Consider the following 20,907-nt stretch of genomic DNA (forward strand, 5'->3'; position numbering starts at 1 on the left):
GGACACTCTAGACACTGTCCTTTTACAAAATGACATTGGTAAGTGGCCTTTTTATTCTTTTAAAGTTTGACAGAGATAGAGTATGAGCAGGGGGAGGGGCAGAGAGAGAGGGAGAGAGAGAATCCCAAGCAGTCTTTGCCTTGTCAGCACAGGTGGCTTTTCTTTTAAATGTTGTCAGATTCCTAAAAGGAATTAAATGTATCTAAGGATACGACGGAGTAAGACATATAATGTATACAAACTCGTGTTCCTCAGTTAGTTGGACACAATAACTACATATATGGCCCGCAGAGAAATTTTCTGTGGGAACCAAAAACAAAGTTCCACCTTTGTCCTGCTTTGGGCAGTCTAATAGCCCTTTTGTATCTTCTCTGTCTTGTCCCTGTGCAGAGTCTTTTTCTTTTGTTCTTAACCCAGCATACTGAAACTCACAAAGCTGACTCTAACGTTTCGGGCTAAGGGCATTTGAAAAGGAAAAAGATAAACTATTGGGCTCTACGTTTTGTGTCTGCACGACTTTGTGGTAGGGATGTAGAGTCATTGGGAGCATCCTGAAATAATACTTTTAGAATCCGGGAGAATGCTAATTTCAAGGAGTCCTAAATAACTTCTCTAAACACGTAGGTGATCAGTTGCAGACAATACTCCTTATAAGTCTAAGTGCGGCCCCTTAAAGGAGAGAGGGCCCTCCCCTGCCCTTGGAAGCTGGAAAGACCACCTCTCAGCACCTTTCCCTCCCAGCCTTTGGCTGAGGGGCGCCCGGCGCCAGGGCTTTTCGGGCTGTGGGAACTACACTACCCAGAGGATGCTGCACCGGGCGTCGTCGGCGTTTAGCCAATAGAGACTCCTGAGAAGGGCAATTCCGTGCGTGCGCATCCCTTCGGGGCGGGACTTCCGGTATCCTCCTCGTGGCGGTAGTCTTGGCTGTTCTTAGGTCTGTTTGCTAGATCATCGACTCCTGAGCGCTGGTGGAGACTGAGGTAACGGGACTGAGAAGTCGCGAGAGGAGGTGCTGTCCCCGTCGCACAGACTGGCGTCCGCGACTCGCCGACGCAGCCCGGGCTGCCCCTCGCCGGGGCCGGGACAGGGACCGCCGGCCCGGGTGTCCGCTCCGCCAAGAGTCCGATGGCGGTGGCCGAGCGTAGGGACCTGGTTCAGGTAAACGCGCGGTCCCCGGGCCCTCCTCGCTCCCCCCACCCCCAAGACCCTCAAGGCCCGAGCGCGGGGCACCTGCTCGCGTTCCTGCGGCCCAGGTCCCGGTGTCCGGGCCGGGGACGCGCTCGTGGGCGGGGGCCCGGTGTCTGAGCGCCGGCGTGACGGGGTGCGGGAGCGGGCTGCAGGGGAGGGGCCGGCTGGTGCAAGGGTTGCAGGTGGGCCCGAGGCGGGAAGATTCGGGGCTGTGGGGTCCGCCTTCCTCCCTCAGGGAACACAGGGTGTGCGGCGGAGTCATAGGGGGACTGGCCGGCGGCCATCAGAGGCTGGGAGCCATTGAGAATTGGGAACATGAAAAGCCTCACGTGGGTTAGATTTCTTAAAAAGTTTTCTACAAGCTGCTAAGGCGACCAGATCAGAGGGAGATTTGGTCCCTGTCCAAGGTCACACAGCTGTTAAGACTCAGCTCTGAGGCTCAGAGAGAATGCAGTCGTCCCGGGTCAACTGGCTCTAGGGCCGGGCAGAGTGCAGGGGAGCCCGGAGCCCAGGGAGCCCTGCCATGGTCACCTGCCTCTCCGAACTTCCCTCTTGTGAAGATTGTTACCAGTACAGAAGCACTTACGGACCCTGCAGAGGTGAGTGAGTGGATGGTGTTCTAGAACCTCACTGGTCCTGATCCGTCCCTTAATCTCAGGGATTGTGGTCTCCTGACACTGCATTTATCATTCTTTCGGGCCTTGGTCCTGGGGCCAGGGAGCAGGCTCTAAGCCCAGGGTCCACAGACCAGGCAGGGGGTTCTGTGGAGGATGGGTGCCCCAGTATGGTACCAGTGTCTGCAGGCCTTTGGAGGGGATGTGTCCTTTCTCATGAGAACAGAGAGCAAGGGGGCAGGAGTCAGAGCTGGGATGGCCCCCCAAGAAGCTGGGTGTCTGTTCTGGAGATGATGGGAGCAGGGGGAGGTTTGGAGCAGAGGCAGGATCTGTTCATCACGCTCCCGTGGCTGCAGCGCAGAGAAGACACTGGGCGCGTGCGCTAGGCGGCGGGAAGACTGGGGAGGATTTTGCAGCGGTCAGGTGTTGTTTTTGAAGGTGAGAGAGAAAAAAGTAGAAGGGTTTCTTAAAAGGGTCCCACCCTCCTGACCTAATCAAAACGTGATTACCGCCCCAAAAGGCCCCACCTCCCAATACCATCACGCTGGTGGTGAGGGCTCCAAACGTACCACTTTTGGAGAATGCATACATTCAGTCCATAACACGTTTTGGGGGGCTAATCCCAGCCATAATGATGTTAATAGTAGTCTCGGAAGGGGAGAGCGGGGTCACAGGGCTGGGTCTCGTGCTTGGTCACCTAGTTGGGTGACAGACCAGTGTCTGTGTGGCTCAGTGAAAGAGAGAAGCGGTGGGAACAGTGTGGGAGAGAGGATGACCCGACAGGTGGCCAAGGCTTCCGGGGACGGGTGCACACGGGACGGGAGCAGGAGACGAGGGCAGTGAGGCCAGGACTGCTGCTTACTCACCGCTCTGGGGCCACTAGGACTTTGTTGTGACCTTGGCGTGTCTGGGGAGTTTTGGTCAGGCCGGTGGATTAGCTCGGGGCCAGGTGCTCACATAGGAGAATCTCTGGACCCGGGGTGGAAAGGCTGTGGGACTGGCTCTGGATGAGGGTTAGGAAGAGAGAAGAAGGCTTGACCGGTGAGAGCCGATCCGGCGCAGCACAAGTGGAGGAGGGGGGTGGGTGCCTGAGGTCCGCAAGTGGTTCTGTGTGGCTGCGGTTGAAGCGAGTAGCTGTCAGGCAGGGAGACCTACGGAGCAGGATTCTGGGCTGCCTCTGGCAGTGGGGACCATTGGAGGTGTGCTGCTGTAGTTCTGGAATGTGTTGGAATTTGCCAGACTCTATACGCAGTGGGGGAAGGAGTGGTGGGGGGTGGTGCCTGTGGCGCAGAGCAGGGAGGACTAGGAGAGAGAGTGGGAAGTGAGGCCGAGGGCCCTGACCTTGAAGACGTGAGGGTGAAGTGGGAGCCCACAGCCGCAGCTACGTCTGGGAGATCGGGTCTGGAGGATCCTGGGAGAATTGCTTAATGAGAAAGAGAGTTTCTCTGCAGGCCAGACCCAGAGTTTAAGTATCGTCTAAGTGCCACCTGCCTGTTGTTGCTGTAGGTGGTCATAGTGATCTAAAGGACCAGGAGGAAAGAGTATGCATCAGTGGCCCCAGGGCCTGGTACCCCCTCTGAGATGGGGCCATGGGGAGGTGGCTGAGCAGGGGAAGAATGAGTGGGTGGATGAGCTTGCGAGGAGAACCTAGGGGAGAAGCTGATTATGGAATGAACTGTCCCCACTGTGGCAGAGCTGTGTGACCTTTGAGGACGTGGCCATGTACTTCTCCCAGGAGGAGTGGGGGCTCCTTGATGAGGCTCAGCGGCTCCTGTACCACGACGTGATGCTGGAGACCTTTGCACTCACAACATCCCTGGGTAAGGCCTTCATCTTCCTCTCAGTGTCCTGAGCTGCTCTCTCTCCCTCTCCCAGAGCTGAACCTTGGCCACTGCTAACTTCCCTGCTTCCTTGCCTGTGTGCTGTGGGTGCCAGTGCTAAGCAGTGTGCCCTGCCCCAAGTAGTGCCGTCAGCAAGCTGCCCTAACACCTGCTACCCCAGCGTGTGCAGGGATAGGTCTGGAAATCTGGGATGACTGTGTCCAGATTTGTGGCATCTTGTGCCCCAGGTTTTGCCCCCCCTTTTTTTAAAAAAATTGAGATATAATTGACATGCAACATATTAGTTTCAGGTGTACCACGTAACGATTTGATATTTGTGTATGTTGCAGAATGCTTACCGCGTTACATGTAATAAACATTCATTACCATACAGGGTTCTAAATAGTTTTACCTGTGATAAGAACTTTTAAAAGATTTCCTGGTGGTCGCCTGTATCAGGGATTGTAAGCACTGTCCTGGCCCCTACTTACGTGGTCCTTAAACCTTTCTTGAAAGACGGTCCTTTGAGATTTTATTGCAGTATTCTTTTCTGTGGTCCGATGTTTCCTGAGTTGCTCTGGGCCGGTGCTGACCCCTCACCTGTCCCGTCTTTCCCTGAGGACTTGCTTCACTCAGTCCCCACGTAGTTCCACAACTGGGATCTGAGGAGAGTGCTGGCTGCTTCGCAGGGTGAACGTGGCAGTCTCAGAGGAGACCTGGGCCTGGGGAGTGGCAGCTGCTGGAGGGGCCCTGACATCCGGGCTGTGTTCACCAGGGTTTTGGTGCAAGTGCCACTGGACACATCATTTCTACACCCTTTTGCTGCATCCTTAACACTTTTCTGATTCGGAGTCACATTTCAGCAGTGACTTCCATTCCTGGCTGTCCCCAGCTTTCTGACCTCCATCACTTGTTCCTTTCCACTGCATGGCCTGCAGTTCTCCCACACATGACGTGTTGTGAGGGGTGCACACAGCCACAAATCATCCTTGAACACCAGATACTTAGTTCCACTGGTATTTCCCTGGGCCTGGGCAAGACATCGTTCTGAGTAGCGTGGACTTGTCCCCAGAAAACACATTCCTGCGGAAGGCTATTGGCATAGGAATGAATTAGTGATCCTGCCTCCCCTCCCTGTGTGGCGCCCCATACTTGTGCCCTTTGTCCCAAAAGGACTCCCTCATTCTGTCATCTTTGGAGGCCCAGTACTACAAAGCACCCCTTCCTTCAGATCGGTGCCTCATTCTGAAATTAAACTCATGGATTCCACCTTTGGTTCAAATGTATATTTATGACACACATTTTTGATGGGACTTTATCAGCATTTCTCTGCTTCCAGATTGTTGGTGTGGAGCAGAGGATGAGGAAGTACCTTATGGGCAGAGTGTTTCTGTAGAAAGAGTATCACAGGTCTGGACTTCTAAGGCAGGTTCATCAATCCAGAAGACTCATCTCTGTGAGAATTGTGTCCCAGTCTTGAAAGACAGCTTGCAACCTTCTGAGCTTCGAACGGCATATTCTGGGCAGAAGTCATACTTGGGTGGGGCGTCCAGAGGCTTCTGGTTTGGTGTAAACCTTCACCAGTTTCAGATGCATGACAGTAGAGAGAAAATCTTCAAAATGGTTATGGACAGTGCCTTGTTAGTGACAAGCTGCAGATTCCATGTGTCAGCAAAGCCCTTTACCTGTGGGGAGGGTGGAAAGGACTCTGGCTGCCTCAGGCCTTCTCCAGCACCTGGATCCGCCCTATAGTGTGAAGCCACAGAGCAGCCCTCAGTGTGGGGAGCCCTTTACCAGTGGAACGAGTCACAAATGGATCGCATGCAGGAGAGCTTTTAGCAACACTTATACGCTTGACCACCAGAGATTCCACAACGGAGAGATCTTGATGAATGTAACCAATGTGGAAAAGACGTCAGCTGCAAATGCAGACCTTTTCAGCACCGGAAAATTCACACTGAAGAAAGGCCTTACAAGTGTAGTGTTTGCGGGAGGTTCTTTAGCCGCAAAACCCATCTCATTCGACACGGGAGAGTTCACACGGGAGCAAGGCCTTATGAGTGCATAGAATGTGGCAGGTCTTTCAGCCAGAAATCTGACCTCATTCAACACCAAAGAGTTCATACTGGAGAGAGGCCTTATGAGTGCAGCAAATGTGGGAAGTCCTTTATCCAAAAATCTATCTTTATTAAACACCTGAGAGTTCACACTAATGAAAGGCCTTATAAATGCATTGAATATGGGAAATCATTTACCCAAAGTTCTGGCCTTCTTCGCCACAAAAGAGCTCACACTAGAGCAAGGCCTTACAAATGCACTGAATGTGGGAAATCATTTAGTTGCAAAACCCACCTCATGAGACACTGGAGAGTTCACACTGGAGTAAGGCCTTATGAGTGCATTCAGTGTGGGAAATCTTTTAGTGAGAAATTTGTCCTCATTCAACACCAAAGAGTTCACACTGGAGAAAGGCCTTATGAGTGCAGCAAATGTGGGAAATCCTTTAGCCGTAAAACCCACCTTGTTCGACACCAGACAGTTCACTCTGGAGCAAAGCCTTTTGAGTGCAATGAGTGTGGGAAATCCTTTAGCCAGAGCTCTGGCCTCCTTCGACATAGGAGAGCTCACCTGCGGTGAATGTGAGAAATCCTTTAGTTGCAAACTGATCTCTGTCAACACCGAGGAGTTCACACAAGGTGAAACAGGTGCAGAGAAATGTGTCCTTTCCTTAAACTGTGTTGGAGGAAAGCCTCTCGAGCCATCTGCCTGAACTGAATTTTACATATCAAAACATCTATAGACTAGAGATTTCCCTGTAAGTTTCAATTATGCGGGAAGCATGTGCAACCTGTCCAAGCTCACTGCCAGTGTCGGTGGCAACAGCCATTTCAGCTCCACCACCTGACAAGTCCCCCCAGGGTGCGTCAGTCACCACCATGGTTTACTTAGCAAAGCTGACCTCTGCTCTGCTGCACACGAGAGGAAACCAAGAGTATACTGAGCCCTTGTGGGATCTTATTCCCTTCTCTCCTGACAAGGTAGCGCATGGACTTGACCCTCTGTCGGCCTCTAGAAAACTGGGTTCTGCTGATGGCTTGTACAGAAAAACTAGTTTTTTGAGAGACCTAACTGGCCTCAGGTAATGCTCCTGATGAGGTTTTCCAGCTTTCAAGTCACCAAACCGTAAGTGGTTGCAGGCCTGTGGCTGGTTTGTGCAATAGTAAAGGCCTTCCTGTTAAGCACCTTTAATCTTGGAATTCTTTCCACAGTGTCGGGTATCTAAGGACTGTCAACTTGAAGGGGAAGGTTGTGTAGGGGATGCAAACTTTGGGTGCCTCAGAGGGGACAGTGTGATGGTAGAGTGTAGTACTCTCCAGTTTTATCATAGTTTGCACTGCCGCTGGGACCTCCTAGGAAAGACTGCTCTGTAGTCCTGAGTTTTTGCCTGGAGGCCTGAGGTCACCCTGAGAAAGGGGCAGTTGTGACAACTTCCAGTGCTTTTGGAGACAACATGAGTTTTTCCTTGTTCACGAGGGATATCCCAGCGCCCAGCAGTGCTGAGGGGAATCAACCCCAGGTTCTGCAAGGAGCTGTGCACCCTGACAACCAGGATTCAGTAGGCTCCTGTCGCTAGCTGTGAGACCCATAATTGGCACAGAAACACTATCAATAGAGTGTGGAAGAGACGGCAGCAGGGTACACGGAGTGTGTCTCCCAAAGACGCACCCGCAGATGTTTCGGTGACTTACTGCAGGCTGTGCGTGTACAGAAATCTCAAGACCTTCAGGTAGGTTTATCTTGTGTGCAGGTAGTCAGGGGAGCCAAGCAGTAAGTGCGCAGTCAAGGGCATCTCTTGGGGACTTTCCTGAGTTCAGATCATCCCCTCCCTGTGGGCCTAGTGGAGGAGTAATCCCTCCCTTGTGGGGTCTTCAAGGCTTACTCCCACAGGGCAGCAGCAATTACACTTTGGGAGGTAGGAAATTAAAGAGTTTTATTATACTTACAGGTCCTAGAAGAGGGAGGCCAGGTGTAGACGCTGGGGCCAGATGGGAGGAGAGCTCAGGTCGCTGGTTCAAGCCCGAGGGGAATAGAGAGGAGACAAAGAGACACAGAACAAAGAGAGACAGGAGTCAGAGAGAGGAGAAAGCAAGAAGGGGAACTTGGGGCGCTGGCCAGCCTCATCACTCTGGTGCATTGGTCACCTGCTGGTATTCACCTGATGGGGGGATGTTGGAGCATCAGGAAAATAAAAAGTTTATAAATGTTAGCGTATGGGGTGAGTGTGTGTGTCGTGTTGTTGTTGTTTGATTGTTTTATCTTCTGGGCCTTGCTGTGTTTGGGTGTCTGTAATAGAATGTCTCTAAAAACGGTGAGAGATCAGCATGAAAACTGAAAACTTCCATCTTCTTTCTCTTGTATATCTGGGTGCAGGATTCTCCTTATTGTGCCTGTGACATTACCTTTGTAGTAAGTATCTGTGGCCAATGCAGAGAAGAGTAAATAAACTTCCATCTGCTATTTAGAGAAATAGAAGTCATGTTATATAAAAAGTGATAAAAAGGTTCTAGGAATTGGGGAGCGAGAATGACCAGAAATGTAGATGGGGTCAGGTCTAAGTGTGACTCTGACATATAACCAGATGTAAAAGTGCTTTGATATATTCAGAACTTGGCACTTGCTTTGGATATGGTGAATTTATTGGGATTTCTAAAGTTTTCATCGCTCTTAGCCTTTGATCAGTGATAACTTAGTCTGATCTAACTCCTTAAATCCCAGCCAAAAAAAAAACAACAACAAAACAAAACAAACCTATGGGGTGGGCATTTTCCTCTTGTCCTGAAAGAAAGATACCCCTAGCATAGTCCCTAATTGTGTCTCTACAGTAAGTACTTTGATCAAAGAAATGAGATAGGACTTGCTTTGTCTATGACTGCAGTTCTTAAGTGGCATGTTTGTCTAGGATTCACCAAGATTCACAGAACTTTTATAGACTCAGTTCACGTTTTTTAAAGTATTTGGTGTCTTTCATCTCACATAGATTGTACATTTTTACATACTCTATTATTTTTAGATTCTATTTTTGGCATTGCTTACTAAGTATTTGCTATAATTCTTGTAAGAAATACACACACTTCTAAGTGGTTTATTTGTGTGTACAATACATATTTGTTAGAGCAATGAGTAAACATGACACCTCAAATTCTTGTTTATGTTTATTCTTCTGGCTACTCTAAATGACCTCTTTAGCTCTCCAAGCTGGTATTGCTCAATATGCTCATGAATGAAAAAGAATCACCTTCTGCAGACAATATCCTCAAAGTGACCAAGGCTCCAGCACATGCTCAATGGATTCTAGCTCTTCTCAGACTTAAATGATTTGTTAAATTTCATTGAAGTCTTAAATTAAAAAAAAATTTTTAACGTTTATTCATTTTTTTTTTGAGAGATCGAGAGAGCCAGAGTGGGAGTGGCAGAGGGGCAGAGAGAGAGAGAGAGAGAGAGAGGGAAACATAGATTCTGAAGCAGGCTCCAGTCTCTGAGATGTCAGCACAGAGCCTGATGTGGGGCTCGAACTCACAAACCATGAGATCGTGACCTGAGCTGAAGTCGGACGCCCAACCAACTGAGCCACCCAGGTGTCCCCAAAGTCTTAAATTTTTGCTCCCTTCACTGATGCTTCCTGTTACTATCTTTAAAGAACCAAATAAACTTTATTAAAACTCTGTAATTTCTATTTCACTCCTTTCTGAGAGAATCTGAATTCCCTTGTGGAACTTTCCCTTCAGTAATAGCAGAAATGATCGTCATTTCCCAGCAAGGCGATGAGATCATGCAGTTCAGGTGCTCCCTTCCTCTTGGGGTTCAGATGGCACCCTTTGCACTTGTGCTCCCAGTGTGAAATTGGTTGCTCTCCATTTGAGACACACGGCAGATCACTGAAAGGAATTGAATATCTTGGAATACAGGGAAAGAAGTATCCTATGGATTAAACATTGTTCCTCACTGGGTAGGACACAGTCACAATATACAGGTGGGAGAGACGTTTTCTGTGGGATCTAGAGGCAAAGCTTCACCCTTGTCCGTTTGCCTCAGCGCAGCCCCACATCCCTTTTCCGTCTTTCTCTTATGCACCTGTCCACTCTTGTCCTCTTGTTCTTGACTGAATGTACTGAAGCTCACAAAAGTGACGCCAATGCTTGAGGTTACATGCCTATGAAGAAGAATACGATGATGTTGATTACTTTACAGCTAAGAATGTACATATTTTTATGTTGAAATGGCTTTATGGAATGATATGTGCATTTGTATCAGTAGCAGCCTTTGGTCACACCTATAATATTGTTTTTAATCTCGGGAGCTGCCGGAGTCGGGCTCCAGCAGGTCCAGGTGTCCCTGAAGGATGGATGGTGTCAGTGAGAGAGGGATGAGAGAGCCCTGAGATTCTTTCTGGTCACCAGGCAGGCATCTCTGCCACGACAGAGACTCCACTTTATTTTATAATTTAAGTGTTTGGGGGACAACACAGAAGTGGCATTTGCCTTAGACAGTGATTTCTGATGACAAATTTCTTCGATAAGTAAGAATTTCCCAGAACATAGATTTGTAGAAGACTCATGCATAACCTTTATCAATAGTGATTAAGGTAGATGATTTAGATGCTTATTCTATGGGGAAGGAAGGTTATCTTTAGCATTCAAATACAAGATAATGTCTTTAGCATAGCAAAGGCAAAGTTAGTTCTTTGTGAGCAGGGGGTCAATAGCCTGTTTGCTTAAGGGGAAGTATTAAGAAAAACAGGTTTTTCAGAAAACACAAATGTTTGCTCCCATAGTCACGGAAGAAGTTCCTACAATAAGTTCCTTCACAATGCCAGAATAAGTCACTCTGAATACCAATCAGCTAGGTGCCTTGTGGGTTGGTGCTCTAGCAGAAACAATTGAGTGGGGGCTGGGTATCCGTGGGCATCTGAGGGCAAGAGGCCATGCAAACTTGCCTTAACCTCACAAGGAGTTTTCTCAACTAATGAGTTCAGAATGGGAGCCTGCTGAGCTTCGTGGGGTCTGAAATCATGCTTCTAAGAACTTTTGAAGATCACTTGCAGACAGCACTCCCCTGTGCTAAATCCCTTAGAGAAGCCTTCGGGACCATAGGAGTCCTGGCGGAACTTGAGTCTTTGGGATGGTTCTGGTAGGGAACACCTTCGTCAGCGCCTCTACTACATTACCCAGAGGGCTCCGCGCCGAGAGGCAGTGGGTTGAGCCAATGAAAGCCCAAGATAAGAACTCTTTCATGCGTGTGCAGTGGTTTGGGCGGGAATTCCGGCGCCCTGGTTGTGAAGGTCATTTTGGGTGTTCCTGGGTCTGTTCCAGGTCTGTCACGCGTGGTCTGGACTGTGATGACTGAGCGGGAAGAGGCGCCGTCCCCGCCGCACAGACTGGGGTCCGTGGCTCTGCGACGCCGCTCGTGCTGCCCCGCGGCGGGGCCGAGACAGGGACCGCCGGCCCACAGAGTCCGATGGCGGCGGCCACGCCAGGGGACCGGTCTCAGGTAAACGCGCGACTCCCGGGCCCTCAAGGCCCGAGCACGGGGCACCTGCTCGCGTTCCTGGGCCCAGGTCCCCGTGTCCGCGCGCCGGCGTGGCAGGGTGCGGGAGCGGGCTGCAGGGGAGGAACCGGCTGGTGCAGGGGCTGGAGGTCCAGAAGGGGAAGATTCCGGATGTGGGGTCCGCCCTCTACCCTTGGGGGACACTGGATGTGCGTCGCGATCACGGAGGCCTGGCGGGCTGAGGTGCGGTAGGGGCGCTGGGACCCAAGGATGGTTATGAAGAGAATGAGGACACGGTCTGATTTAGGGCTTTAACAGTTTTCCAGGAGCTGCTCAGGGAGAACCGACTGGAATGGGGGTGATGAGGACGGCGAGGCCCAGGGAGGTTGCGTCCAAGCTCACAGAACTGGGAACGGGGAGCGCTGAGGACTGAAATTCTGAGTTTAGTGCTTTAGCCCAAGGCCTGGCCTCCAGGGCTGGACAGAGATACAGGGGAGGCTCGGGCTGGTTGGATTACACCGTGGTCCCCGGCATCTGTGGCTTCAGCCCATAGGTCCTCGTGGCTGAAGTGGCACTTACGGAACCTACACAGTGAGGTGGAAGGTGTCCCTGGGCCCCGCGGGTTTGGATCTCACCATATCAACTTTGGGATTGTGGTGCCCTGGGCTCGTCACCTGCCTTTCCGCCAGCCCTCCTGGTTTGGGGATCTGGGAGAAATCCCACGACCAGGGAGTGATCTAGACTTGCCCTGAGTCCAGGCTGCGGCTCGTATGCAGGAGTTCTTATTTCTGCAGTGGGAAGAGGTGTAGAAGGTGATCACAGGAACGCGTACCAGCATGTGCAAGTGCCTGTTGGTGTGGGGACAGGGCACACCATGTCTTCTTCCTCTTAGGAGCAGACAGCAGGGGGGCTGGAGTTAGTCTTGGAAACGGCTGCCTGAGAAGTTGGGCAACTGTAATGGGAGATTTGGGGCGGAGGAGGGAGGTGATGTACTCAGGTCCAAATAGCCTCCATCGGGTGATAGAGTGGAAAACAGACTTTGGGGGCGAGGGTAGAGGAAGGGTGACCAGGGTTGAGAGTACCGGAATAGTCAAGGTGAGTGTCCACGGACCAGAGTGGTGGCTGTGGAGGTGGGAGAAGTGGTTGGATTCTGGATCCATTTTTCAAAAAGAGCTGATTTTGAGGGTGAGAGAGAGAAAGGAAGGGGTCAGAGATGACACTAAAGTTTTTGGTCTTAGCGGCAAGAAGGGAAGTTCTCTGAACTGAGATGGGAAAATCCGTAGTAGGAGTGATTTTCACTGGGGATAGCAAGAGCTTTGTTTCTGGCCATGTTAAGATTCTGAGATACTTTAGAGTAGAGAACAGATGAATGGTGGCATCGAGTGGGCAGCTGCACACGGTCTAGAAACCTGGGGTGGGGCTTAGGGTGGGGGCACCCAAAAGTGGTGGCTAGTGTGTGCACCAGGCTGTGGGTTAAATTTAGAAGATGGAATTCAGGTCATGGCAGCAATGTTAAGGAGCAGGTCAGAAAGAAGAGTTAGAGTTTTGAGGACTGGATCTATTGCTTGGCCACCTGGTTGGGGGTTAGGAGTATCATAAATAAAGATGTAGGAGAGAAGTAACCACAAAGGGAGTATGTGGGGACGATAGTCTTGGCGGGTGACCAAGACTTCCAAAGGAAGCGGACCTGAGATAGATATGGAGGCATAGGATTAATTGGGATGAGAGGGGTTTTATATGATTTTCTGGTGAGCTTTGGTGGTAAGGTCTGGGGCTAATGTGGTCATCTGTGAGAATCCCTATGCCTGGTACCAGTATGGCTGGGCTTTCAAAGAGAGTCAGATGGAAAGAAGATGGTTGTGGCTGCTGAAGGGACAGCAAGTGCAGCACAGATCTGGGAAAGTGTCACGGGTATCTGAAATTCACATATGGTTCTATGTGACTGAGGTTGAAGCAAGGATTAGGAACAGGCAGAGAGGCCTTCAGAGCATGTCCAGGGCCACCCCTGGTGTTGGGGTTCATCAGCAGTCCGGGGTAGTACTGGATCGTGTTTGAATTTGCCAAGTTCTTTCTGGATGCCATGTACCGGGTCACTTGGAGCAAGTCCAGGGAGACGTGTATGGTGTGGGGCAGGGAGTTGGCAGTGGCTGTGGGGTCCAGAGGAGTGCATGTGGAGAGAGGGAGTATGAAGTGATGGTCCTGGGCCCTGGTATTGGAGGTTAAGGGCGATGGATGACCCCAGATACTACTGTGAGGCATGATCGTGGGGGACCCCAGAGAACTGCATGGCAGGAAGAGATGCAGTCATGTAACCCTCAGGCGTGTTCCTGAGCATAGATGGCGTCCCTGCCTTCCTGCCTGTACTTGCTGAGGGCTGGGCACCTTGGTTAATAGAACCATGAGGAAGGAACAGAACCAGCAGAAGAACCTGGTTTCTCTGCCGAGGCGGGGAGCTTGGGAAGAGGATGGGCATGGGGTAGATGTGTGGGTTTGGATTGGGGGTCCTCAGGAGGGAGGCTGTGGTTTTATCTGTCCCCAACATGACAGGACAATGTGACTTTGGAGGACGTGGCCGTGTACTTCTCCTGGGAGGAGTGGGGGCTCCTTGATGAGGCTCAGAGATGCCTGTACCACGATGTGATGCTGGAGACCTTGGCACGTATAACCTCCCTGGGTAAGGCGCTCACGCCCACCACAGTGACCTGGGAATCAACTCTGCCTTTCTGCTTTTCCCTGGAGGCCGAGCTCTGTCCATACACCCAGACCATGGGCACCACGTCGGTTCCTAGTTCCCTGAGGAGGTGCTGTTGTTGCTGTGCCTGGGCAGTACTGCCGTCTTCTCTCCCTGCTACCCCAGGACCCACTGTCCTGGATCCTAGTAGGACAGCATTCTACATAATCCTTCTAGGCAGTCTCGGCCATCAGCCGGATGGACCCCTCCTGTCTTGCCCCCTCCCTGGCTGGGTGGCTTCTGCAGATCCTTGGTACTTACTTGCCTCAGGTTTTGCTCCCTTCTGACGGTTCTGCTGCCTGCATGTGCCAGGAATTGCCATCACTGACATGGACACTGTTTTCTTGAGACCTTTGTCTGAGGTTCTTTAAATTTTTTTTTTTTTTCTTTAAATTTTTTTAATGTTTTATTTATTTCCGAGAGAGAGAGAGAGAGACAGTGTGAGCAGGGGAGGGTCAGAGAGACAGAGAGATACAGAATCCAAAGGAGGCCCCAAGCTCTAAGCTAGCTCTCAGCACAGAGCCCGACGTGGGGCCCGAACCCACGAACCGTGAGATCATGACCTGAGCCGAAGTCAGACGCTCAACTGACTGAGCCACCCAGGCACTCCTTGTCTGAGGTTATTTTTGTAATGTTTAGTTTTCTTTGATTTGCTGTGTCATAAGCTGTTCTGGGCTGGTACTGGTCACTTTCCTGTCCTGTCTTTCCCTTAGGACTTGTGTTATGCTAGCCCTGTGTAGTTGCTCAGTGAGGGGTGTTGGGCAGAGTTCTGGGTGCTGCATAGAAGAGATACACTCCTGCCGGGGGGGGGGAGAGGAGAGGCTGGACGGGGCCTGGTCCTGCTGAGTGGCAGCTGAGGGAAGACGTGACCTCCGGACCGAGTTTACATTATACCAGAATCCTGTTCAAACCAGTGTTTTGGTGCCATTTCCATTGGCCACATCTCATTTCCACCTTTTCTTCCCTGTTCTTGATATTTGGCCAGTTTGTCATTCTTACTCTGACTTCTGGCCCTGGATGCTCCCAACTTCAGTCTGTCTGCTGCCCATTCCTTTCCACTGTCGCCTTTGCAGCGTCCCCAGCGCTGGCCCAGGCCCAGCAGGTGGTGAGCGCGTTTCCTCAAATGTCCTTGAACACCAGCTACTCACTGACAATCTGACTCTTCTGTTCCTGGACCAAAGCTTCACAACACTCGCATGTGAGCAGCAGTCCTCCGGGGAGTCCTCGGAGGAGGAGCAAGTCAGAAGCCCTGGCTGCCTCTCCCCGCTGGACTCCATCCCATTTCTCCTCCTGCCTTGCAAGGCCTCGCTGCGTCTGTGACCTTTTGGACCCCAGTGTTGCAAAGCAGCCCCTCCCTCATCTTGCCTCCTGCCTCTTAGCTCCTTCCTCCCGGAAACAGCCTCATGCATTCATTCTTGGGTGTGTCAGGCACGTATTTGTAACATGGCTGCCACTTGTCCCCAGAGACCACGTGTACTTGACCAGCATTTTTCTGTTTTCAGATTGCTTATGTGGCATAGAGAATGAGGAGTCCCCTTCTGGACAAAATATTTCTCTGGGAAGGACACCACCAATCAGGACTTCGGGACCAAATCTATTTACCCAGAAGGTTCATCTCTGTGAGATGTGTGTTCCTGTCATGAAGGACATTTTGTACCTGGCTGAGCATCGAGGAACACATACTGGGCAGGAATCCTACACATGTGTGGCATGTGGGAAACAATTCTGTTTCAGCGCAGATCTGCACCAACACCGCAGTGAGCACAGTGGGAAAAAGCCCTACAGCAAAGGCATGGACAGGGCTTCCTGTGGGAAGAGCTATAGAAGCCATTCATTAGGGAAGCCTTTCACCTGTGGGGCAGTTGAAAAGGACTTCCTGGCCAGTGTGGGTCTTCTCCGGCATCAGGCCACTCCCAAGGCAGTACCGAGTATACACAGCAGTACGAAGTGTGAGGAGGCCTTTCGCAATGGAAAAAGTCCTTACAGATGTGGCGAATGTGGAAAAGTCTTCTGTCACAAACAAACACTTGTTCAGCACCAGGGAATTCACACTGGAGAAGGACTATTTGAGAGCAGTGACTGTGGGAAAACCTTCAGCTACAAGCATACATTTATTCAGCACAAGACAGTCCACACTGGAGTAAAGCCTTTTGAGTGCAGTGAATGTGGAAAGGCCTTCAGGTTCAAGTATAAACTTGTTCAGCACCATCGTACTCACACTGGAGAAAGGCCTTATGTGTGTAGTGAATGTGGGAAAGCTTTTGGGTACAAATACAAACTTGTTCGGCACCAGAGAGTTCACACTGGAGCAAAGCCTTATGAGTGTGCTGAATGTGGCAAATTCTTTAGACAAAGCTCCGGCCTTGTTCAACATCGGAGAATTCACACTGGAGCAAGACCTTATGAATGTGGCGAATGTGGAAAGTCTTTTAGCCAAAGCTCTATCCTCATGCAGCACAGGAAAGTTCACACTGGAGAAAGGCCATATGAGTGCCGTGAATGTGGGAAAGCTTTTAGATAAAGCTCTAACCTCACTCAGCATCAGAGAGTTCACACTGGAGAAAGGCCTTATGAATGTAGTGAATGTGGAAAATCCTTTAAGCGAAACTACAGCCTCATTCAACACCATAAACTTCACACTAGATAAAGGCCTCAGGAGCGCAACCAACACGACAAAGTTTTCATTTCATAGTCTGCTCTGATTTAACACCAAAAACTTCACAACCCACATAAGTTTTATGAATCAGCAAATGTGGAAAAATGCTCAGCCAAAGATCTAAACTCGTTCAGTATTAAAAAGAAATTCCACGTAAGATAATGGCCTTAAACCTTCAGTGAATGTGCTCTTTGTTCAGCGTGACAGCTCTAGAGAGCCTCTGTGCGGAGCCGTCTGCCGGGTATTCCAGCTGTGAGTTTTCAGGAGCTGCATTTCATATTCTGACCTGCTCAGACCTTGCCAGAATGATGTCACTGCCAGGTGGTGGGAGAAGTCCTCTTACCTCTGACACCGGACAAGTCCTCACGGCACGCATGTCACCTCCGCGTGCTGAGAGAAGACAGATGTTTGCGCGCTGTCTCCCATTCTCTAGTGGAATCACAGGCTGATCCCCTGGAGGGTTCTCATTCCCTTCCCTCTGACTAGTTACGGCAGGGACCTGAACCCCATTTTGCCCAAAGAACCCAGTCTAGGAAATGCTGGTAGTTTAAGTTTTACCTTCTTCATGGCATTATTGGTCTTCTGCAATATTTTTTATGAATTTTCCAGCCTCCCAACTCACTGACCTGGGACCTATGTGTCTCATACTTGCTCTGGTTTGTGCAATAATAAAAGTCTTATTAAGTGACTTTTAAACTTAAGATTTTTGTTTATTGTGTGGAGTGGGTTGAAAACGATTGGGTTCTTCCATTGTGGAGAGGTGGACGGCTTTCTTGAGGACCTCATGGGGACAGTATGACGTCAGAGACTACCACTTACTATAGTTTTTACTTTATCTGCATTCCTGTCTGGTTTAAAAAAAAAAAACAACAGTAAATATTTGGTGTTTGTCCCTACTTCCTAGCACAGAGGTTCTAAAACCCTTGGGATTTCCTGAGTGACAAGACTATCTTTTGTATGATAGTGAAATGACTCAAGATGGAGGCCAATAGAGGTACTTCAGGATAGGAGCTGGTCACCAGACATCGGACAGTTTGAAGTTTAAGCCCTACCCTTGACATCTGGGGAGGGGAAGGAGCTAGAGATTGAGTTCATTCAGTAATGGCCAATGATTTAGTCAATTGTACCTATATAATGATACCTTGTTAAAAACCTCTAAACCATAATGCTTCCCACCATCCAACCTGGAGGGGAGTGCACACCGGGATAGAGGTTCATGTGCTTGGGGTTCTTATGGACTTCATCCTGTGTACCTCTTTACCTGGTTGTTGACTTGTGTCCTTTATTAGAGGCTAATAGTTAAGTATAGCATTTTCCTGAGTTGTGGGAGTTATTCTAGCAAAATATCAAACCTGAGTGGGGACTCACGGCAACACCAAATTTGTAGTCAGCCTGGCAGAAATGGGAGTACGCTGGGGACCCCATTTGTGGCTGGCATCTGAAGAGACAGTTGTAGGATGGAATCCTCAACCTGTGGGGTTAAGTATCAAAATTGAATTGAACACCCAGTTGGTGTTGGAGTGATGCATTTGGTATCAGAAAAAGCCAGATACTGCCTAAGGCCTTCTAAGAAAGACTGCAGGTATCTGTGGTCCTAATTTGTGGCCTGGATGCCAGGATTTTTTGTAGGACCAAAGGTCGCCCAGAGGAGGGCACAGTTGTAACAACCAATAATGCTTTTGGAAGTGAGAAGTCTAGGGCATGATAATTTCTCCCAGTCTTACTGATAGACATGAGTAGCATTTGAATTCTGCTTGAATATGACATTATTAAGGCCTGATTATCCAAAATGAATTAGGAAAATACAAAGTGCTTATTTTAAAAAAAAAAATTTTTTTAATGTCTTTTATTTTGAGAGACAGAGACAGAGAGGGAGCAGGGGAGGGTCAGAGAGAGAGGGAGACACAGAATCTGAAGCAGGCTCCAGGCTCTGAGCTGTCCGCACAGAGCCCGACGTGGGGCTCGAACCCATGGACCATGAGATCATGACCTGAGCCGAAGTCGGACGCTTAACCGACTGAGCCACGCAGGCGCCCCCACAAAGTGCTTATTCTTTCTCTGAGTGAAATCATTGAGATATATGAGTATTACAACCAGTTTTTAAGGTTCTCATCAATAATTACCATTAAGCTTAGAGTTCAACTTAAGGCTTATCTCTGCATGGAAATTTTATTGAGACCATCGATGGTGACTTCCTCATTGCACAATGCCTACCTATATTTTTATCAACCCAGAGAACCTTTGCTGCATTCTCCATGTTCCATTTGCTCAGACACCATCTCAAAAACAGAAACTCACTAGTTCTCTTTTGTTTTAAGGAGAACACATACAAAGCTGAGCTAGAAGTCTAAGGTATTTTGTTACTGTTTTTTTATCCCAAATCTGCAATCTTTAAGCTGATATCCAGCTGCTAAGGGCTTTTTGAAGCCTTATTTTTTTCTTTGTCACTAACCCCACTTTAGTTCTGTGGACTCAGTAGCATCTTCAGGGTGCGTCATGGACTATTTGTAGCAGAGGACACAGTTCCTATTTAGGATTCCAATGGGAACTTTGCTTTCAGCAAAACCACTAGATCCAAACTATTAGGGAAGCATACTTGCCCCCTATGCCAATGACTCTTGGCCCAGTGGCACGTGGCAGCCATTTATAACACAGCTGGCCATGGATAGAGGAGAAAGCCAGACCCACCATCTGGGGTCACAAACATATTCTCTACTATTTACAGCCTTGTAACTCCTTGTGCCTCAGCAATCACTGCTCTAACATTCCACAGTTGCCATGGGCTAAAAAAGACTCTATATTTTGATTACTTATTAGGCTTGTTCCCACCGCCTTCAAAGCTTGCATCACTGAGTTGGGGAATCCAGATAATCTAGGACCTGTTTTATGATCTGTCACTTAAAAGCTTCTCAAAGCCTGGTCAATGACCTTACCTGAATCCTCCAGCCGTCCTCTATTCCAGAAGCTCCTTTCCCTCTCCTGTTACCCGTCTGTCCATCTTGGTGTTCCTAGCTCAATATATTCACAAAAATCTCAAGAATGCCAAGTAAATCAATTTTTAACTTTGTAAAGTTCTTCCAGGATTACTTTTATCTGTGTTAATATTCTGCCACCTTTAAAAAAATTTTTTTTTAATGCTTTATTTCTGAGAGAGAGAGAGCATGAGCAGGGGAGGGTCAGAGAGACAGGGAGACAGAATCTGAAACAGGCTCCAGGCTCTGAGCTAGCTGACAGCACAGAGCCGGACGCGGGGCTCGAACCCATGAACTGTGAGATCATGACCTGAGCCGAAGTCGGACGCTTAACCGACTGAGCCACCCAGGCGCCCCAATATTCTGCCACCTTTATAGAGAAAATAGAAAATCATTATTTGGGGGACGCCTGGATGGTTCAGTCGGTTAAGCGTCTGACTTATGGTCAGGTCATGATCTCGTGGTTTATGAGTTTGAGCCTCACGCTGGGCTCTGTGCTGACAGCTCAGAGCCTGGAACCTGCTTCGGATTCTGTGTCTCCCTCTCTCCCTGCCCCTCCACTCCTCCGCCTCTTTCTCTCTCTCTCTCTCTTTCTCTCCCCCCTCCCCCTAAAATAAACATTAAAAAATCATTATTTGTTATCATTTGACAACATCTGCCTCCTAAATCTAAAACAATTCTCTTACGGGCTCCCTGTGTTGAAATGGAATTGATGCCACCCTCCATGTGGGGTCAATTCCTCCATTATTGACACTTAAGGATGACCTCCCCATGTCTTAACTTTTGAGTATTGTTCTTGGTTTATCAGATCTCTTGACTGACAAACCCACCCCTCACTGATCTCCAGTCTCTTACTCTCTTTTACAAAAAACATCAGTCAGATTTGTGTACTTCATAAAATAACTATCCTTCACTTTGATACATTTTCTTTTCTAGATTTGCTCTCCCTAACCTTCTATGGCTAAACTTTTACAAGCACTTTCTCTTTTTATTATTTCAATTCCTGTGTGTTCTCTACTCATGCATATGAAAGTTTCTGTCTTCACAACTCCATCATCATTAATGAACTTATAAACACATTAATGACATTTAAAATTTTTCTTAAAGTTTTTTTCAGTGGCTTTTGGCCCCATGGGGTTTTTGTTGTATTCTTAACTGAATATGCTGGCTTAAGGGGAAAAAAAAGCATTCTCTTAGTATTGTAACGAATGAGAGTCCAATCAACAATCATTTCTTAACAATTGTATATGCTTTTTGGTGACCTTGTGCAATGGCATGATTATAAATAATATAATGATAAGCTCAAAACTTTAAAGTGTGTATCTCCATTGAAAAATCCAGTGATCATCTAATTATCTATTTGCAACCTATTCTTGGACAT

General features: G+C 49.0%; 2 protein-coding genes across 5 annotated transcripts; both read left to right on the forward strand.

The window, feature by feature from the left end:
• Positions 1 to 917: 917 nt before the first annotated feature.
• Positions 918 to 17,212, forward strand: LOC120221554 (zinc finger protein 211-like). 4 transcript variants are annotated; one of them, XM_039219012.1, is made up of 5 exons: positions 918 to 1,158; positions 10,993 to 11,170; positions 13,715 to 13,841; positions 15,401 to 16,379; positions 16,464 to 17,212. In XM_039219012.1, the coding sequence occupies exons 2-5, from the start codon at positions 11,138 to 11,140 to the stop codon at positions 16,543 to 16,545; spliced, it is 1,221 nt and encodes a 406-aa protein (XP_039074943.1). In that variant the 5' UTR covers positions 918 to 1,158; positions 10,993 to 11,137; the 3' UTR covers positions 16,546 to 17,212. The 4 variants fall into 4 exon arrangements, with proteins under 4 accessions (XP_039074943.1, XP_039074944.1, XP_039074945.1 ...); XM_039219013.1 differs by having other exon boundaries at positions 15,401 to 17,212; XM_039219014.1 differs by lacking the exons at positions 13,715 to 13,841; positions 16,464 to 17,212 and adding an exon at positions 3,496 to 3,622 and having other exon boundaries at positions 15,401 to 15,499.
• LOC120221575 (zinc finger protein 530-like) lies at positions 3,834 to 6,259 on the forward strand. Its single transcript, XM_039219053.1, has 2 exons — positions 3,834 to 3,870; positions 5,487 to 6,259. The coding sequence occupies exons 1-2, from the start codon at positions 3,834 to 3,836 to the stop codon at positions 6,257 to 6,259; spliced, it is 810 nt and encodes a 269-aa protein (XP_039074984.1).
• Positions 17,213 to 20,907: the final 3,695 nt, after the last annotated feature.

Source organism: Hyaena hyaena, unplaced genomic scaffold (assembly GCF_003009895.1).
Source record: "Hyaena hyaena isolate Hyena2069 unplaced genomic scaffold, ASM300989v1 scaffold_787, whole genome shotgun sequence".
Classification (NCBI taxonomy): domain Eukaryota; kingdom Metazoa; phylum Chordata; class Mammalia; order Carnivora; family Hyaenidae; genus Hyaena; species Hyaena hyaena.

What these genes read in the sequence shown, in the direction of transcription:
- LOC120221575 (XM_039219053.1), top strand. Translation starts at nt 3,834, where the DNA reads ATGACTGTGTCCAGATTTGTGGCATCTTGTGCCCCAG. An exon ending in TGTGGCATCTTGTGCCCCAG is followed by an intron (nt 3,871 to 5,486) that starts GTTTTGCCCCCC and finishes CTTGACCACCAG; the next exon opens with AGATTCCACAACGGAGAGAT.
- LOC120221554 (XM_039219012.1), top strand. Translation starts at nt 11,138, where the DNA reads ATGGCGGCGGCCACGCCAGGGGACCGGTCTCAG. An exon ending in GGCACGTATAACCTCCCTGG is followed by an intron (nt 13,842 to 15,400) that starts GTAAGGCGCTCA and finishes TTCTGTTTTCAG; the next exon opens with ATTGCTTATGTGGCATAGAG. An exon ending in AAAGTTCACACTGGAGAAAG is followed by an intron (nt 16,380 to 16,463) that starts GCCATATGAGTG and finishes CACTGGAGAAAG; the next exon opens with GCCTTATGAATGTAGTGAAT.